The sequence below is a fragment of the Equus asinus genome, chromosome 1, assembly GCF_041296235.1.
Source record: "Equus asinus isolate D_3611 breed Donkey chromosome 1, EquAss-T2T_v2, whole genome shotgun sequence".
NCBI classification, from domain to species: Eukaryota; Metazoa; Chordata; class Mammalia; order Perissodactyla; family Equidae; genus Equus; species Equus asinus.
Window position 1 is genome coordinate 137,805,476 of NC_091790.1, and position 17,865 is coordinate 137,823,340.

At 33.8% G+C, this 17,865-nt stretch overlaps 1 protein-coding gene across 5 annotated transcripts in view; it reads left to right on the forward strand.

The window, feature by feature from the left end:
• The window catches only part of CASD1 (CAS1 domain containing 1), a 46,781-nt gene that overhangs the window by 16,842 nt on the left and 12,074 nt on the right, over positions 1-17,865 (forward strand). For all 5 annotated transcript variants that reach the window (XR_001399977.3, XM_014853354.3, XM_044767183.2 and 2 more), the window contains 10 exons: positions 966-1,010; positions 2,024-2,086; positions 6,967-7,011; positions 7,452-7,575; positions 8,819-9,033; positions 10,639-11,061; positions 12,068-12,157; positions 14,233-14,352; positions 15,340-15,496; positions 17,130-17,209. Coding sequence is in view for 4 of the 5 variants with exons in the window: in XM_014853354.3 (XP_014708840.1) it covers positions 966-1,010; positions 2,024-2,086; positions 6,967-7,011; positions 7,452-7,575; positions 8,819-9,033; positions 10,639-11,061; positions 12,068-12,157; positions 14,233-14,352; positions 15,340-15,496; positions 17,130-17,209 (1,362 nt within the window). In the remaining variant the exon portion in view is untranslated. The remainder of the gene's footprint in view (positions 1-965; positions 1,011-2,023; positions 2,087-6,966; positions 7,012-7,451; positions 7,576-8,818; positions 9,034-10,638; positions 11,062-12,067; positions 12,158-14,232; positions 14,353-15,339; positions 15,497-17,129; positions 17,210-17,865) is intronic.

Sequence of the window (17,865 nt, forward strand, 5' to 3'; positions counted from 1 at the left end):
AAGGAAAACATTTCAACCTAGGTTTTAGGAAGAGAATTAGTTTCTTACTGACCCCCTCTATCCCCCATTCCACCTTGGATTTTTTTTCCCCACTCTGGATTTTTAACTCTGAAAGGATTTCTATTCTTTACATGGAACACTTGGTTACAAGAGTTGTCTCTAAATTTTGATTTTTTTCTACAGCTGGACTATTTATCTACTATAGTCTTCAAAGTGAAACCTACAATTGCCCGGAGTCATATATGTCCACTCTGTTCAGACAGGACCTATACTAGTATATTGATGAGAATGGGCTAGATGTTGCTGTAGCAACAAACCACCCTACAATCTTAACAAAACAGAAGTTCTTTTCTCACTTAGCACTGCATCTCCTAGGTGGGTTGGCAAGAGGCTTTGCTCCACGTGGTCATTCAGGGATTCCTGCTGTTGGAATTTTTGCCATCTTGCAGTTGTACCATTTGGAACGTTCAGTCTCTCGGTCTCTGCATCAGGTTAAGCCAGAGACGAGAGAAATACCCTGGGAAATTCAGCCTGCGAGCTACCCGCATCATATCTAGCCACATTACATTGGCCAGACTTATCCATGTGGTCCTGTCTAACTGGAAGGGACTCAGCAAATGTAGGGAAGCAATCCATACCTGCTATAGATAATAATACTAGGACTAAATTGGAATTGATGCAAGCTTGGCAAAAAGATAATTTATATAAGCATGTTCACATGTCTACTTGTTTGTAGTTAACGTTTTATCTTTGAATTATATCTTAGATGTTGAAAATCACATATGAACAATTTAACTAGTATCACTTACTTCTTGGTATTCTAGCAGGTCTTTTTCCTTTCGGGTTGAATATAGATAATTGAGATATGGTGTGTAAATGAATTAAAACAGCTAAAGGGAAAGTTATTTACATAAAATTAATCTTTACGTTAATATTTCTCTGTTGTCTCTCTTTTTTTATGGCAGCATGAAAACATTCCTTTTGAAGACAAGATTGCGTCAGTTAAAGTAGTAAGTCCATGTAATAGTAAGCTAAATGTTATAATGTTGAAACTATATTCATTCGTTAATTTATTTGCGGATCAGCCAATCCTTTATACATATTAAATATACTTGAGTGTATGGAGAATAGATCAGAATAGTAAAATAATTGAGTGAATGTTTCTCTTCACTGTTTTGTGTAATAAAATAGAAAACTTGGTTTCAGATTTTTATCAAGGGAAAAATAGTCTTGTACATTAATTTGAAACTAGTATGTGTCCATGAAAGAACATGTGTGAATTTTCTGAATTTCCAGTGACAGCGACTTCTCCTATGAATATGGTGGGGATCAAAACAAAAATGTCCTAGACCTAACAGAGCTTGCAAGTCATTATAGTTTTCTACATTCAGTTGAATGTGGGATAAGGATGGCAAAAAGGAAAAAGTGGGGCATTAGGAATGTATAGAGCAAGGAACTAAAGGAACCACATCCTTGAGGAAGTGATGTTTTAACTGAGGCCTCATAAGTAGGAGCTTGTCAGGCTCAGTGGAAGAATGTACCAGCACTGTAGGAAGAAGAGACAGTATGTGCAAAGTCCAGGAGAAAAAGGAGCACATAATGCATTCTAGGAGCTGAATGAGAACCAGCAGAGTACTTAGAGCAAGGGGGAAAGTGTCAGGAGAAGAGGCAGAATGTGTAGGCAGAGGCCAGATCCTGCATCTTCTTAGCAATTTTAAGGACTTTGGAATTTATTCTGAGGGGAGTTGGAAGGCCTTGAATATTTAAGCAGGGATGTAGCAAGATCAGATTTAAATTTTTAAAAGATTACTCTGGCTAAAATGTGGAAAGTAGTTTAGAGGGAGGCAAAAGTGGATACAAGGAGCACTATTGTGAGATTCTTGCCAAGTTGAGCTGAGAGATGAAGATGTAGACAAGGTGGTGTTTTTCTTTTCTGTACTCTCTAAGAGATATGCTAATGTTTATTTTGAATGGTGGGCATATCTGTTTCTTTGACTTTTTCTTTTCTTAATTTCTCTTTTAGGATTTTCTGTGGCATCCAGAAGTTAATGGTTCTATGAAACAATGTATCAAAGTGTGGACTGAGGTCTGTATTTGAAAATACAGCCTTTTGGGTTTTGAGCAGCCAAATTTTTAAAGCTCATGAGCATCCGTTGTTTTTCTCCCCCTTGCTCACTGTCCCACTCTCCTGTACTTCATACCAACCTTCTTGATAGCAATTAAGCTGTGCTGTATTGACTCTATCATTTTACTGAGAAGAGACATTTTGATCTAGCATCTCTGCTATCGCCATTCTAACCCTAAGGCTTATACCATATGGGATGCTTATACCATACTTTCCAGACTTAAAATTTTCTGTTACTGCTGTAGCTCAGTTCATTCAAACCCAGGTAATCTCTCTAGCATAATACACATCCTCTTGAGCATATTTCCACTTTATCCTTCAAACTCATGCCCAGATACTTCAGGAAGCTTTTCCTTAATAGCCTGTTTTCTTCCCTTTTGTCATTACATTTGTGACCAAAAGTCCGGCCTAGTATGTTTTGGTTCATAATGTTTGGAGATAAATTAGATATAAGGGCAAGTAGACTATTAACCTCAGAAAAGCCCTAAGTTCTCACAAGTCCAGTTTAGAACCTCCAGTAGTCACAGTAGCCCACATATAGCCTCCTTGTCTGTCCTTTAATTAAACCTGTATTCTTTCCCAGAAGTATTTGCATTTTGGATGGATAAAACAATATTCAATTTTGTTGACCTTGTTTTGCTTAATTACTTGTGCTGCAATGGTGTTTTTCTTTGCTTCTTTTCACAGTAAATGTTTAGTACTGCAACCACATCATACACCAAATAGGCTTTTGTGGGATCTGGTGAGAACTTAGTTAACATTTCTAGCTTTGTTTCTTTGAGAAAGTGTTTTTAAGTTTTCAAAAACCAAACATGCAGACTTCTAGAATTCAACTTTGTGATAAATTGGGATCTTGCGCAATTAATTGTATTTTGTTTCTATTGATAAGTTTTTAAATGTCCAGAAGTGTAGAATAATGTTATATGTATATTTCAAATGATTTAAACATGTTTCATATTTGTGCTGGTCCCAAAAGTATATCCATTAAAGTAGTAGAAATTCAGTTAAACAAACATCATTGCAATATAATTTATAAGTCTTGCAAGATTACAGAAAACCCTTATTAATTACTAACCTGGAGATATGTTGATTATCCAGATTTTCTTTTTTTTTTTTTAAAGATTTTAATTTTCCTTTTTCTCCCCAAAGCCCCCTGGTACATAGTTGTATATTTTTAGTTGTGGGTCCTTCTAGTTGTGGCATGTGGGATGCCGCCTCAGCATGGCCTGACAGGCAGTGCCACGTCCAGCCCAGGATCCGAATCGGCAAAACCTTGGGCCGTTGAAGTGGAGCACACAAACTTAACCACTTGGCCACAGGGCCGGCCCCCTTAACCAGATTTTCAATTCTTGTAATTAGCTAAAACTAGTTTTTGGAGCTTTAGATTCTAATGTTAGACTCCTTATGATTATTGGTCAAAAGAAATATTCAACTTTTTCAGGTAGATGGCCATGTAATTATCTAAGATTGATTAGTTTATTGGTTTCATTCATTCAAAGAATATGTATGTATGCATATATTTATGTATTTATGTTTGACTAATTCCATAGCAAGCTGCTAGATCCTGAGAATACAAAGATCTATGTTTTTATTTTTTATGTACTATTTTTAGCTTTCTGCTGAGTATCAGGAGTGTGGCTGGGAATTAGACCCAGTCTCAGCCCTCGAAATTTACAGTCTAGTAGATAGTGACTTTTTGATGAATAATGATGTGGTAAGATGAAGAGTAACAACAGTATTGAGCACCAAGGACTATAAAAGCACTATGAATGGAGGTCCTTAGGGTTGGGGTTGGTTAGAGTATAGGTGATGATCTAAAAAAGTTTACCCGGGGCTGGTCCGATGGTGTAGTGGTTAAGTTCGCACACTGTACTTTGGCAGCCTGGGGTTCGCAGGTTTGGATCCCAGGCGGAGACCTACACACTGCTCATCAAGCCATGCTGTGGTGGCATCCCATATACAAAATAGCGGAAGATTGGCACCGATGTTGGCTCAGCGACAGCCTTCCTCAAGCAAAAAAAGGAGGATTGGCAACAGATGTTAGCTCAGGGCCGATCTTCCTCACCAAAAAAAAAAAAAAGAAAAACCCACTTTACCGAGGAGATAATATTTCCAAAAGAACTGTGGGTTAGAAAGATATACTAACTAACTGAAGTAGCCTAATAGAAGTCTACAGGCATAAAAACAAAGTTGAATTTAGACGACTCTACTGTTAGTCAACAGATATTTATAAATCACCTGCTGTTTTCTCAGCACTAGGCTAAAAACTGTTGGTACCCTGGTTAACATAATAGAGTTCTTTTCCTCAAAGAGCTACTAGATGAGTGGCAGATATAGGTAATTAAGGAAGCAATGTGACAAGTGCCAAAATAGGGAAAGTATAGGGTAAATAGGATTACAGAGGATAGGCGCTAAATCTAATTTTTAAAGTTTTTAAAACTAGTTTTCAGATAAAATGATCTTAAAGGTGGGTCTGGAGTGAGAAAGGAGGTTATTCCATGCAAAGGAAATAGCATATGCAAGGATGCTGAAGATAGAGTATAGCCTATTCAAGGTATCACCGGCAGTTTTAATGTGGGTAGAGCTAGAATTCAAAGTGCTCCTCTATTTATGTTTGGTTTGGTTGTTAATTTTATACTCTTCATTTTGGAAGAGACCTAAGAGATGAGGTAAGCAGATACTAGACTATGAATAATATCCTAAGCTCTATTTGATAGGGTATCGATTTACTTTATCCATTTTTTGATTACTTCTAAATACTTCAGAGTCTATCTCCCCAAAATAAGAATGTTGGATTGATTTTATTTTGAGGGTAGTGGAGAACCACTGAAAGTTTTAAACAGGAGAATACAATATAGTGGGGTAGTAGTAGGAAATTAGGCTAAATTGTGAAGAAATGAGTGATTTAGATTTACATCTCTATGTGAATGGTGGTCATTAAGAAGTCTGAGGAGTCTTGCTATGGAGCGAGGTGACATTTGAAGTTACTTGAATGGAAGAAATTGAATAGGCAGAGAGTTGGACTTAAAGAAGAGAGCTTAGGAATGGAACTATCAAAAAGATTCTGAGAAGAGGCAGTAAAAGGGGTGGAAAGAAAAACAGGAGAAGAATAACTAACATAATACACAGGAGAGGAAAGAGATTTAAAAAGTGGATAGTCAAGTAGGTCACTTTAGGAACCAGACAGGGTAGAATGAAGCTACAGGAGTTGGCAATCCAGTTCATTAGTGGACTCTGAGGGCAGTTTTAAGGGATGGTGAAGGCCAAAATCAAAACATGAGAAGTTGAAACATAAATGAGAGAGAAAGAAATGGGCATAGTGAGGGCAGAATGCTCGTCCATGTAATCTGTTGGTTAAGGGTGTGAGGGGGAAGAATTTGAGAGTGAGACAGAGTTGAAGGAGCATCTTTTGAGGATAAAGATGATTTAACACTTTGTAGATTGAGGAAGGAAGAAGGGTAGAGAAGGAGGACGAAACTGCTCATACGAGAGTTAGAGGAGATAATTCATGAATATAGTCCCAGAAGTAAAAAGGGAGGGGGTATAGACACAGAGTAAAGGATTAGCCATTACGAAGAATAGCGACATGCTTTCTTTACTCTCTTGTCAGAGGAAAATAGGCTGAGTATATGGATAAAGTTATAAGACTGGAAGAAGAAAGGCAAGAGCACACAAGCCAGGTGAAGTCTATTTCTCTATGAAGTTTGAGAATTAGACTTTATCCTGAAAGTGAGGAGGAGGAGGACAAGAGGGACCTGTGTAAGGGAAAATAAGATTTGGGATAAGCACTGTGAAGAATGAGAAAGGGAGCCACCTAGGGATGAAGAAAAAGTTTCACTCAAATAGCAATGTAAAATGAAGCACGCTAGACTGGAAATGGGAGTATCTCTGAAGGGAAATAGGTTGATTTTGTTGTTATTCTCTGCTTTCATAGTTTTCTACACTGAGCATGTATAACCTTTATAATGAAACAGTAACTGTCGTGTTATATATATGTACATGAGTCAGATTTTCTAATTTTTTAATTTTTAATAGTATCCCGTGCACATGATTGTAATATCAGGTCATCTGTGTTGTGGAAAGTGCATGGAACTCAGGAGTCAGAAGACTTAAGTTCTGGCTCTGTCCCTGCCAGGCCTCAGCAGTACCCTATAAACATGTAAAGTCTGTATCCTTACTTCATAAGATACGGATAGTGTTGTCCTGCCCATCTCACAGGCAACAGGAGTCTATATTAAAATGAGCTAATTTAAGAGAAAGTACTTAGTAAATGACTAAGTTTTATATAATTGGTAGTATTATTGATGTGCAGTTTGCAGTTGGTGTGGATTTCTACCAAATTTCTCCTTGTTTTTCCACATTGTGGTCTATAATAATTGTCAGTTTATTTTGTTAAATGCATAACTGGATTTAGCTTTCCCAAAAGATTATGTTTCTTTAGAGCACTGACCTTGTATTTTATTTAACACTTATCTGAGTACCCTGTAGGCTTTCAAGAATACTTTTTAGTTGGCTGACATAATATACAAGAGCTTTACTCTAAGCAATTTACTCAGAATTCAGAATAATACTAGGCCATATTAGATTTCAGCTGTATTTTTTGGTTTTTGTTTTTTTTAAATATCACCAGAGAATTAACCATACAAGCCAGCCTATATAACCATGTAACTATGAAGGTTTTAGGCATTGGTTGTCCATCTTGTCCAATAAGGAACTCTAGAAAATTAGAACACATTTAGAAGGCAGAAGAAGTTAAATTTAAGAAAAAAATTAAGTGATGTTACTTATATTAATTCCCTGAACTGGATATAACACTATTATAAAGATTTTTCTTTCTTTAGGATTCTGTTGCAAAGCCCCATGTAATTGTAGCAGGAGCTGCCACAGTAAGTTGTTATCTGTATTCTCACATAGTGATTTTTGTTTCATACTTAAGAACATGCAAAGAAAATGTTAACTGATGTTAAATAGAATTCTTGATTGTACTTATATTTTAATTCCTATTTCTTTTATAATTAATGAGATTGATGAATTTTAATAAAAAGTTCTGGATGAACTTAGGAAATTTGGTGTTAAACGTCAATATTATTTTATATCTAAAATTACTTTCTTCTTGAATGTTATATATTGAAAGCCTAATTTTATATCAGCTTTTTCTAACTGCCTTCATCTATTTCATGAAATAATCGGACAATATTTTATTCTAAATCGAATAAAAATGGGGCTTATCTTAAAATAATAACCTTTGTTATGATAGAGTAAATTATATGCTGTAATTTTTTTGTGATAAATACTGAATTAATGCGTAATTTTTCCTTCCTCTTAGTGGTCCATCAAGATTCACAATGGCAGCAATGAAGCCCTTTCCCAGTATAAGATGAACATTACCTCCATAGCACCACTGTTAGAAAAACTGGCAAAGACTAGTGATGTGTATTGGGTCTTACAAGGTAAGGGATGAGTAATGAAAAAATAGCATTTTATATATATTTTGAGGCATGAGTTTTTATTATCTCCTATTTCAAGAAGCAAAATTACTGCTTTATGAGAATAAATTTTGAAATAAGGTTTGCAAAGTTAGAATAAATTTGAGGTGTTTTCTTTCCTTTCTTCAACTTAAGGAACAGACCAATAAATATGACAAGTAAAAAATAAATAATAAATAAATAAAAATATCCTCCAAAGAGCCTTAGCAGACACAATGGCTGCAAAATATAACAAAGAGAATACATTCTAAAGGCAAAGAAAATGTTTATCTCTAATTTTTTATTTCTTACAAAGTATAATTATTATGATTGGGAAATATAGGGAAAAAAATTCTTGTCTGTTTCATAATATTAGACTCATTAAAAACAAATATTCTTTGGAATTGATAGAATGTATTTAAATTCATACTATCTAATTTATACTTGGTAATGAAATTCTTTTAAGAGAAAGTTGACATTAGATCAGCTCCTTCCAGGAGTTTATTGAATGTTTATTATTTAATACCTTGTACAATATGAAATGCCTTAGGTATTTTAGCAATTCAAGTTGTCAGAAACTCTTCTGGTTATTTCCAAGTTGAATGTGAAGCTGAGAGGAATAACAAGGGTGGGGATAATCTGTTCCACAATCCCTATTTTAGTTAAAGAGGGATTGTTAACCTTTTACTAAAATTTGAAAAAGTTAAATTATTATGGTAAGTGATAAGAGACCTCAGTCCTCAATAATATTACCTCCTAATTGTATGAAGAAGGTTTGCAAAATTAAGCAGTGAGAGGAGAGAAAAAAGATTGGCTGCTATTCTTAATTAGGCAGTCTTCCATAATCCAGTTTTAAATTCCTGTTATCCAGAATAACCCAGCATCCAAAAATTTTAAACTCTTAAGACATGCATAAAAATGTTTCCTGAAAGCGAAAAGAGGGATAAAAGTTCTTTAAATTTGAGGGAAATATTGGTTGATTAAAAAATTGAATATAATTCAGTTGTTAGCCCAGGTGCCAATCTTTAAGAAAAAAAAAAAATTGAATGTAAGATAGGAAATCTATTACAAACTTTAGCCAACTTTATTTAAAAATAAATTATAGGTGCCTGGAATTCTCTGATCTTGAAAAACAAAGTATGAAATGCAATCAACTAACTTGTATGATCACAACTTCTACCCATAGGGATATTTTAAATGGGTTTTTAAAAATGTGTTTCATGTGCAGATCCTGTTTATGAAGATCTCTTAAGTGAAAATAGAAAAATGATCACTAATGAGAAGATAGATGCCTACAATGAAGCTGCAGTCAGTATTTTGAATAGTAGCACCAGAAATTCTAAATCGAATGTTAAGATGTTCAGTGTTTCCAAATTAATTGCTCAAGAAACCATCATGGAATCTTTGGATGGCTTACATCTTCCTGAATCAAGCAGAGAAACTGTAAGAATTCTTGTATCTGTCAGTAGATAGAAACTATCTAATATCTAATTGGTTGTAGATATAAGTCACTAGAACCTGCTAATAATTTATTTTATTGCAATCTTAATTACTTGTAGTTATTCTATCTAACCCTACATCTAGAAATAATTTTACTTCCTATCATCTAGCTGAAGATATAAGTGAGAGTTTTAGTGTACTCTAAGAGAAAAAGAAGTTATGGAAGAGAGGAAATGAAACTTCATTTATTGAGTGCTAGTCACTCTCAATATGTCTTGTCTCATAACAAGCTTGTAAGTTCTCATCACACTCTTGTTTGAAAACTGCTGCTTTATGTTCTCTTTTCCTTAAACCTTAAACTTACAAGATTGACTTCTGTGAAGAGCACATTTTTTAATATGTGGAATAATTTTTATTATTTCTTTATAGTTCTTATACACTAAGCAGTATTCAAGGTACATAGTGCATACTGAACAAATCCAGATTGATGGATGGAAAGAGATTTTAGATTAAGTGTGAAAGAGAACTGTATAATTATACATTTTCACACAGTACAACAGATATTATTTAGAGTTAGTTTTCTTATAAAGCAGTGATTCTTAACCTTTTTGAGGATCACATAACTCCTTTGAGTATCTGATAAAAAGCAATGATTCCGTTCTTCTCCTGCAGATGTTTGCGTATACACACACATAGTTCTCCATATACTTTAAGGGGTGTTATGGACCCCCTGAAACTGGTTAAGAACCTGGGATGGAGTTTGTAGGCTAGCATCTGCAGGGATGGCAGGCACAGAACCTCCTGAAATCTCAGGGCTGAAAGAATGAGATTTTCTAAATAGTTGAGTATTTTGAATGCTTAGGCTTAAATAATATAATCATCTTAGAGTTTCAAAGATGCGTAAACTATAAAGTTTTTATAAAACTAGATTTGACTGAACCTTTAACTAGACAGAATCTTGACAGCTTGCCTAGAATATTTTTATTATAATGAAACCATGTCGAAGATTCCACATTTTTTTTAACATTAGAAATCTTAAAACTGTAGCATCCTAAGTGGTCAATAAACTGTAAACCAAATGAAAGACATATTACAAATATTGTGAGCTAAGAATTATTTTTCAATGGCAGTTATTTTACGTTTTGTTTTTTTTTCCATATCTAAAGCTTGAGACTGTCTTAAGTATCCTGGTATCTTCTTTATTGAAAATCTGCTAATTAAAATTCTTTGGTCTTTGACATCTATTTTTTTAACTGAAGGTCATGGCCCAGTAGCGGCAATGAAATCAGTTTTGTTTTTTTTTAAAAGACTAGAATAGAAAATATCAGCGTGCATTCCAAGTAGTAAGGATTGCCATTATTTCCTGTGTGTGTGTTCTGGATCACATTATAAAATGAATTTTTCATTATGGATCATAGCCCAAGAAGTTTGAAAAGCCCTGAACTAGCTATTCCAAATTGAAGAACCGCCATTATTTGCATGAGTGTTTGGGAAATGGTAGCAAAAAGTACAAAAGCATTTTGGTTTCAGTGCTGAAAAGTCAGTAGTATTCACAGGAGAAATACACTACTGACAAGATAATAACCAAATAACTTGATTTGTTCACAGAGTGCAATGATTCTCATGAACGTGTATTGCAATAAGATTTTGAAGCCTGTAGATGGTTCCTGTTGTCAACCTCGGCCTCCTCTTACTCTCATGCAGAAGCTAGCTGCTTGTTTTTTCACTTTATCTATTGTCGGATATTTAATTTTTTATATAATTCATCGTAATGCTCATCGGAAGAATAAGCCATGTACTGATTTGGAAAGTGGAGAGGAAAAGAAAAATATTATCAATACCCCTGTGTCTCCATTAGAAATACTTTTACAGTCTTTCTGCAAACTTGGCTTGATTATGGCTTATTTCTATATGTGTGACCGTGCAAATCTATTTATGAAGGAAAACAAATTTTATACACATTCAACTTTCTTTATTCCAATTATCTACATCTTGGTTTTGGGAGTATTTTACAATGAAAATACTAAAGAGGTAAGAGTTATTTTCTTTTTAGGTCATGTTATTCTTCTTATCTCATTACAAACTCTAAATTAAAGAAATAATATCATTTATTATGCCAGAATATACAAACGTACATAAAAAAGAGGAATATTGCAGTTGTAATTCACTTAGTGGACTCTTAAGAGTCTCATAAAGGTTGTTGGAAAGTTGGAAAATAATGACCTGTGAAAAAGATGTCATGACTTAGTGTTATTTTGCCTGCTTGGGATGGAGAAAGTGGAGGCACTCCCAGTTTTATAATGGTCTTCAAACATAAAATACTTTTATCTTTTATAAAGTAAAAAAAGTAATTATATTAATAAATGCCTGTATGCACATATATTTATATATTTATACAGTAGACATATATACACATTAATTAGAACTTATCTAATAATGTGGGCACTATTTGCAATATTCTGAATTTCTTATTTTAGCGTTGCTGTAGTTGCTAAGAATATTAGTGTGACTCCTTTATAAGGCATGATCTATTTGAATTAATAAATTCTATTCTAAGAAATAGCTCTCATATGAGGATGATTAATCAGTTTTTCATCTCCAGTGAGAATACTCTAGGGAAAATAAACTATAATGATAGAGCTTTTTTTCACAATAAAGTGTAAGGGAACTGTAAGATCTTTTCTAACTGAAATTCTAAGATTTTCTTAAAATTATAAAATGCCATCTTTTAGTTTTACAAGCACATCTGTCATAATTTAAATGTAATCTTAATCTAAAACCATAAATGTCAACTTAAATATTTAAAATCTTTTTTAGTTTATATTAGTTTTCCAATTTATATTATATTTTAAATAGTTTTATTGTATGTTTATCAAGAAGTGAAATGGCAATCTTTAATTGTATTTCCCCCCCAAGGCTCTTTTGACAGAAGCATTAGCTTTAACATTCTGTAAGAAAAATTTTCGCATACTTAATGTATACTGTTCAAACAGTAGCTTCATTATGAATTTTAAAAGATTTTGGTTCTTTTACACAGACTAAAGTGTTAAATAGAGAACAAACAGATGAATGGAAAGGCTGGATGCAACTTGTGATTTTGATTTATCATATATCTGGAGCAAGTACAGTAAGTATTTTGAATTTAAGTTCAGAAAATATAGGCAATAATGCCACTTTAATGTTTCTTTAAGGGCACCAACTCTTTTGTGTTTTATACTCTCTACCATTTAGAGACCCTCTTTATTTCCTACCCAGTCTTTCTGCCTTTCCATTCTTCTCCTAACACCTGCTGACTCTAGGGCAATGTATAGTTGTAAAAACAAAATAGATACTTTTTTAAAAGATAGGGCAATAATTTATTTGTATTTACTTGGCCTTAATTTAATGTAGTAGAAACAACTGACAATCTAAGCATAGTATTTCGTGTCATCCTGTTGAACAATTTAAAGTTAGCAAGAAACTTTGTAGATGACAATTGCAGAGGATTTAGAATAGGCAAGTTACTATCAAAAGATAACAACTTAGGGGCTGGCCCTGTGGCCGAGTGGTTAAGTTCGCGCGCTCCGTTGCAGGCAGCCCAGTGTTTCGTTGGTTCGAATCCTGGGCGCGGACATGGCACTGCTCATCCAACCACACTGAGGCAGCGTCCCACATGCCACAACTAGAAGGACCCACAACGAAGAATATGCAACTATGTACCGGGGGGCTTTGGGGAGAAAAAGGAAAAAATAAAATCTTTAAAAAAAAAAAAAAAAGATAACAACTTGGATTATTGTGTTTTATAGTCTGCCCTTTACTGTATTTTAGGAAGTTTGACCAAATATTGTTATACTTTCAAAATTTAAAAAACTTAGACCTCTCTTTCTCCCGTGTTCAGAGAACTCAGATACTGATGGACTGCCATTGTACACCGTATAGGATGTGTCATACTTTCTAAGTGTTACCTCCTCCCTGAGATGGGAGGACCCTTTCTTTGCTCACCCAGTGCCTTCTGTACCTGGACAAAATCATTTTTTCCTTCTCCCTAGGTGTCTTAAAAGATAGGATTCTCAAGGATACATACAAAAGATGCATACACTCAAGGCCTTATAAAATCTATTTAAGGTGTCTGCTTAATTATTTTATTTTATCCTAGAAAGTATCACTTTGGGAAGACACATTAACCTAAAGTGACCATAAGCAGTGTTAATGCTGGATAATTACAGTGGTGATCAGATGGGTCTATAAAAATAGAAGCCAAAAAAATTCTACAAAGATTTAGTAATTATCCCTAAAAGAATGGTCTTATAATTGCAAAGGTTAGATGTCACTGAACAAGCCTTTTAAACATCATTTTAAGAAACAGTGCACTAGTTGTGTTGTGGAGAGCATGAATATACACCTAAAGGACCAATGGGTGGTAGACAGGTGGAATGACAGTATTGAAAGGTTATGAGGATTAGGCTTGTAAATGAGATAAATATTTCCAATTGACTCCCATAGAATATAGATTAGAAATATGCTGTATTTCATTCAACTTAGAGGTGAAGAGGTGATGCTCTGAAAAACCATGGTAAGTGATTCTAAGGGTCTTGGTCATGACGAAACATTGATATAGGAGTATAAAATAAAATGACTTCATAAAATGAGTGGAAGGGAAATAATATTTCTAACTTATGTTTGTATATTTTTAAATATGTATTTTTTTGCTAAATAAATTTATAAGTAGTCATTCGGCAATTTTGTTTACAAGTCTAAAGTCTACATATTTAAGGGAGTCAAAAATGTAAGGTTTTTGGTTTTTCTTTATCTTCTCATTTGGAAATCTGAAATCCAGAGTGACCTTATATTCAGCATATATGCTGATTAATAATTATGGATATCATATATTTACTTCTAACTGGATGAAATGTACAAAGTGCTTCACATTTATTAACTCATTTATTTCTCACAAACACCCTTTGGGAAAGGAGGTGGTAGTCTAATTTTGCAGTTTAGAAAACTCAAAGTCACGTAGCTAGTAAGTGTCAGAGTCAGAATTTGAATCTGGGTATATCTGATTCCAAAGAACATTTGCTTAACCCCTGCTGTAATGCCTAACTTTTGAGAATAAATCTTCTCATTGGGCTAATGCCAAATGGTAATGATGATCCTTTATCTTGGTTAAATGTACTGGTTATGATGGTGCCAACGTATATTTTTCTTATTTATTTTTGTCGACAGTTTTTGCCTGTGTACATGCACGTTCGTGTTCTGGTTGCTGCATATCTATTTCAGACAGGGTATGGGCATTTCTCATACTTTTGGATCAAAGGAGATTTTGGAATCCATAGAGTATGTCAGGTGGGAATGAATTCAATTACTTTCTTTTTCTTTCATTTCAACATGCTTTTGTGCCTAAATGTTGAGAAAATATGAATATGGTCATTATAAGGCCATGAATAATTTGAATTTATGAAATAGCACTTTAAAGTTGTATTTAATTTGAGATGAATAATTTTGAGGTAAATAATTTATTACTGAGTGAAGGGAAAATATAATTTAGATGAATGTATAATTAAAGAACTATTACACAAGGGACTACATTGCTGATTCACTTCAGTTCTGTAGAAATTTACAATTACCTGGGCTTATTAGAATATGCTATGTTTTCTCTGAGAAGAGGATTAATATTGTTTCGACCTTGTGCCAGGCAGTTTCTGAACATTAGTTTATTTACCCATCATTACAACCCTGAGGTGTGATCTTCATTTTACAGACAAGGACACTGAGGCTCAGAGAGGTTACATAATTTGCCTACAGTCGCATAGTAAGTGGGACAGCTCTAATATCAATCTGCTCAAATTCTGTGTTCCTTGAATGACATCACACTGTCTGAAATGACTGTGACAAAAGTCCCAAAGACAGTTTTTAATTTAAGTAATATTATATTGTATCTATGACAACTCTCAATCCCAAAAGGGGTAAAATCAACATCAAACAGAGATGAAATGGATACTCTTTCGCTGAGGTAATCTAATCTCTGTTTATAAACTATGGCCCTAGGAAGGAAGTTTATGAGTCTTTTTCTACATTTAACAACATGGTAATTGTAGCCAGAGGACAGCTCAGGCTGATGCTTTGCTGGGATTTAGTTAATATACTGATGCATAAATATTTTATATTCAACTCTTTACAGTGATCGTAGAACAAATGTAGTTTTAGGGATTAGTAAAATATACTGTTATTATTTTAGTCTTAAATAAACATTTATACTCTGTTAGAGAGAATCTATCTTTGTTCTTCATGCACACCTGAAATGAAAACCATTTTTCTTTTTGTTTTCAATAGGTCTTATTTCGTCTCAATTTCCTGGTAGTGGTGTTGTGTATAGTAATGGATCAGCCTTATCAGTTCTATTACTTTGTCCCCTTGGTCACTGTATGGTTCATGGTCATATATGTAACTTTAGCACTATGGCCACAGATAATCCAAAAAAAAGCAAACGGTAAATATGCTCTCTTATTATTGTTAATAAATATAGTCCTTCAATGTACTAAATTTCTTTTTAGTTGCTAAAGGCTATTGTTTTTACTGAGACATATAGACAGTTAAAATTTATGTGTAGTATTGATATTTTGAAATTTTGTTCTTAAGCTATGTTTCTAAATGGTTTCAGCTAAGTAGTTCAAGTAATTTAACAGTGTAGGATAATAGTGTGTATTTTTATTGTGTTGTGTTTTTGCTTTTTTAAATTTAAATTTTTCAGAGCCGTTTTACATATTAACTAATGCAACAGTTTTCAAACTATCTTGCACAGAGCCAGAATGGAGACAACTAGCAGAGAGAAGGGAAAGCCAAACAGGGCTTCATGCCCCTACATCCTGCTCCAATCTTGGCAGCTCTGCTTCATTTGATTTCTAATATATATTGAGATTTGGGGTAAACATTCATTTGCAAAAAGGCTTTTTCTGTCAAACAAGTTTGAAAAGCACTAATGTAATTATCTTCTAGACAACTCTTTAAGCAGTGATTATCTATCTATTTTACATATAAGAAAACCTAAGTGCCCAAAAGGTTGTCATCTTCAAATTTTATATAACCAGTTATTGATAATGTTCAAAGTGAGGCCACAGTCATTTATCCTAATACTTTTTCCCCCTCAAGATCATATCATTCAAATAAAAGTTTCCCTTTTTTTGAAAAATAGTTTTTATTTATTTTTTGTGAGAAACATTGGCCCTGAGCTAACATCTGTACCAGTCTTCCTCTATTTTATTTGGGATGCCGCCACAGCGTGGCATGACCAGCAGTGAGTGCTAGGTCCGCACCAGGGATCCAAACCTGTGAACCCCAGGCCGCTGAAGCAGCGCACGCAAACTTAACCACTATGCCACCAGGCTAGCCCCAGAAGTTTTTATTTTTAATAATGTATTTAACTTAACTCTTTCAACTAAATATTATATATCAAAAGATATTTTCTGTTGACTTCCGTTATAATGCCAAATAAGTTTTCAGGAAAGAGTTGTGTTCCGGCCTTTAAGAAAGTCCGTTAGTGTCCTTGGACAGCCTCTGCAGTTTAATTCCTCAACACAAACCCAGCATATTAATCAGGTGAATAATCAATATGTATTATTGTGAACATACAACTTAAAATATGCATATGTTAAAATACATCATGGTTAAATCCTAGTCCATTAGGGAGTTCTTAAGCTCTCTCCTTAGAACTTTAATGTTTAAGCAGTGTTACCTAAGTTAGATTCAAAGTGAGTGTTTGTTAGAATTACGTTGAGTATATTGTTCTAAATTTTGTTGTAACTTTCAATAATGAATATGTGTAATTGAATCCAGGAGGTATTTTCAAATATATTTATAGTCAATGAACAGCAGTTATATAGGGTATCAGGTGTATATTGTAGCCTCATTCCTAGCAAGGATCCTCCACCTTTTTTTCCTTTTTGTCCTACTTGTAATTTATACTACTTGGATATATTTTGTGTATCCTGTAGTCAGCTTAAACTAGTTTAAGAACATGCAGAGTATTATTACATTAGAGAGTATTAATACATTAAATAGAGAGTATTTAATGTTTTCTAATGTAAATTTATATTTCTTAGTAAATTAAATATTTTCTCTCGTAGGAAATTGTTTCTGGCATTTTGGCTTACTGTTGAAACTCGCCTTCTTGCTGTTATGTATATGTTTTTTGGCATATTCTCAGGTTTGTACATGCTTTTGGTTTATGTTTTGTTCTATTTTATTTTAAAATTTAAGTCTATTAAAGTATGTGATAAGAGTCAAAGCTTTTTTTTAAGTTTCACTTTTTAATGACTGTAATAAAAGTGTCACTCCATAGTTGACTACTCAGTGTAGTTCTTCTGAGACCTATCTACTTTTGTCACTACTGTTTTTGTTGTAAGAGCAATTTAAAGCTCTTCCTCTGGCAATTGTTCAAAATCCATTTTACTTGACTTTGATCAATCAAAGGTTTATTGAATGCCTCTTACAAGACACTACTCTAAGTGGAGATCAAAATTCTCTTGACAGAATTTGCGACTTGATTTGTGCATTATTCATTGCTTCAAAGTGTTGCTTGATTTTTCCATAACTACACAGAGTAAAATTTTAGCAGTTAGTAAAACCAACTTAGGAGCAAAAGAAGTTTGTATATATGTAGCATGTTTATTAATAAAATTTTTGATCATTTTCTTCTCTCTAACCTTTTATCCTCCTATTATGATGGTTGAGATCTTCTCAGCTACTTTAGCAGGGTGGCAAACTGCTACCTGCTGGTCAGTCCATCAGGCAGATATATTACTTGGGTAGCACGATATTTACAACAAAATATTTTAATTTGAATGTCTATAGTTGTGACAT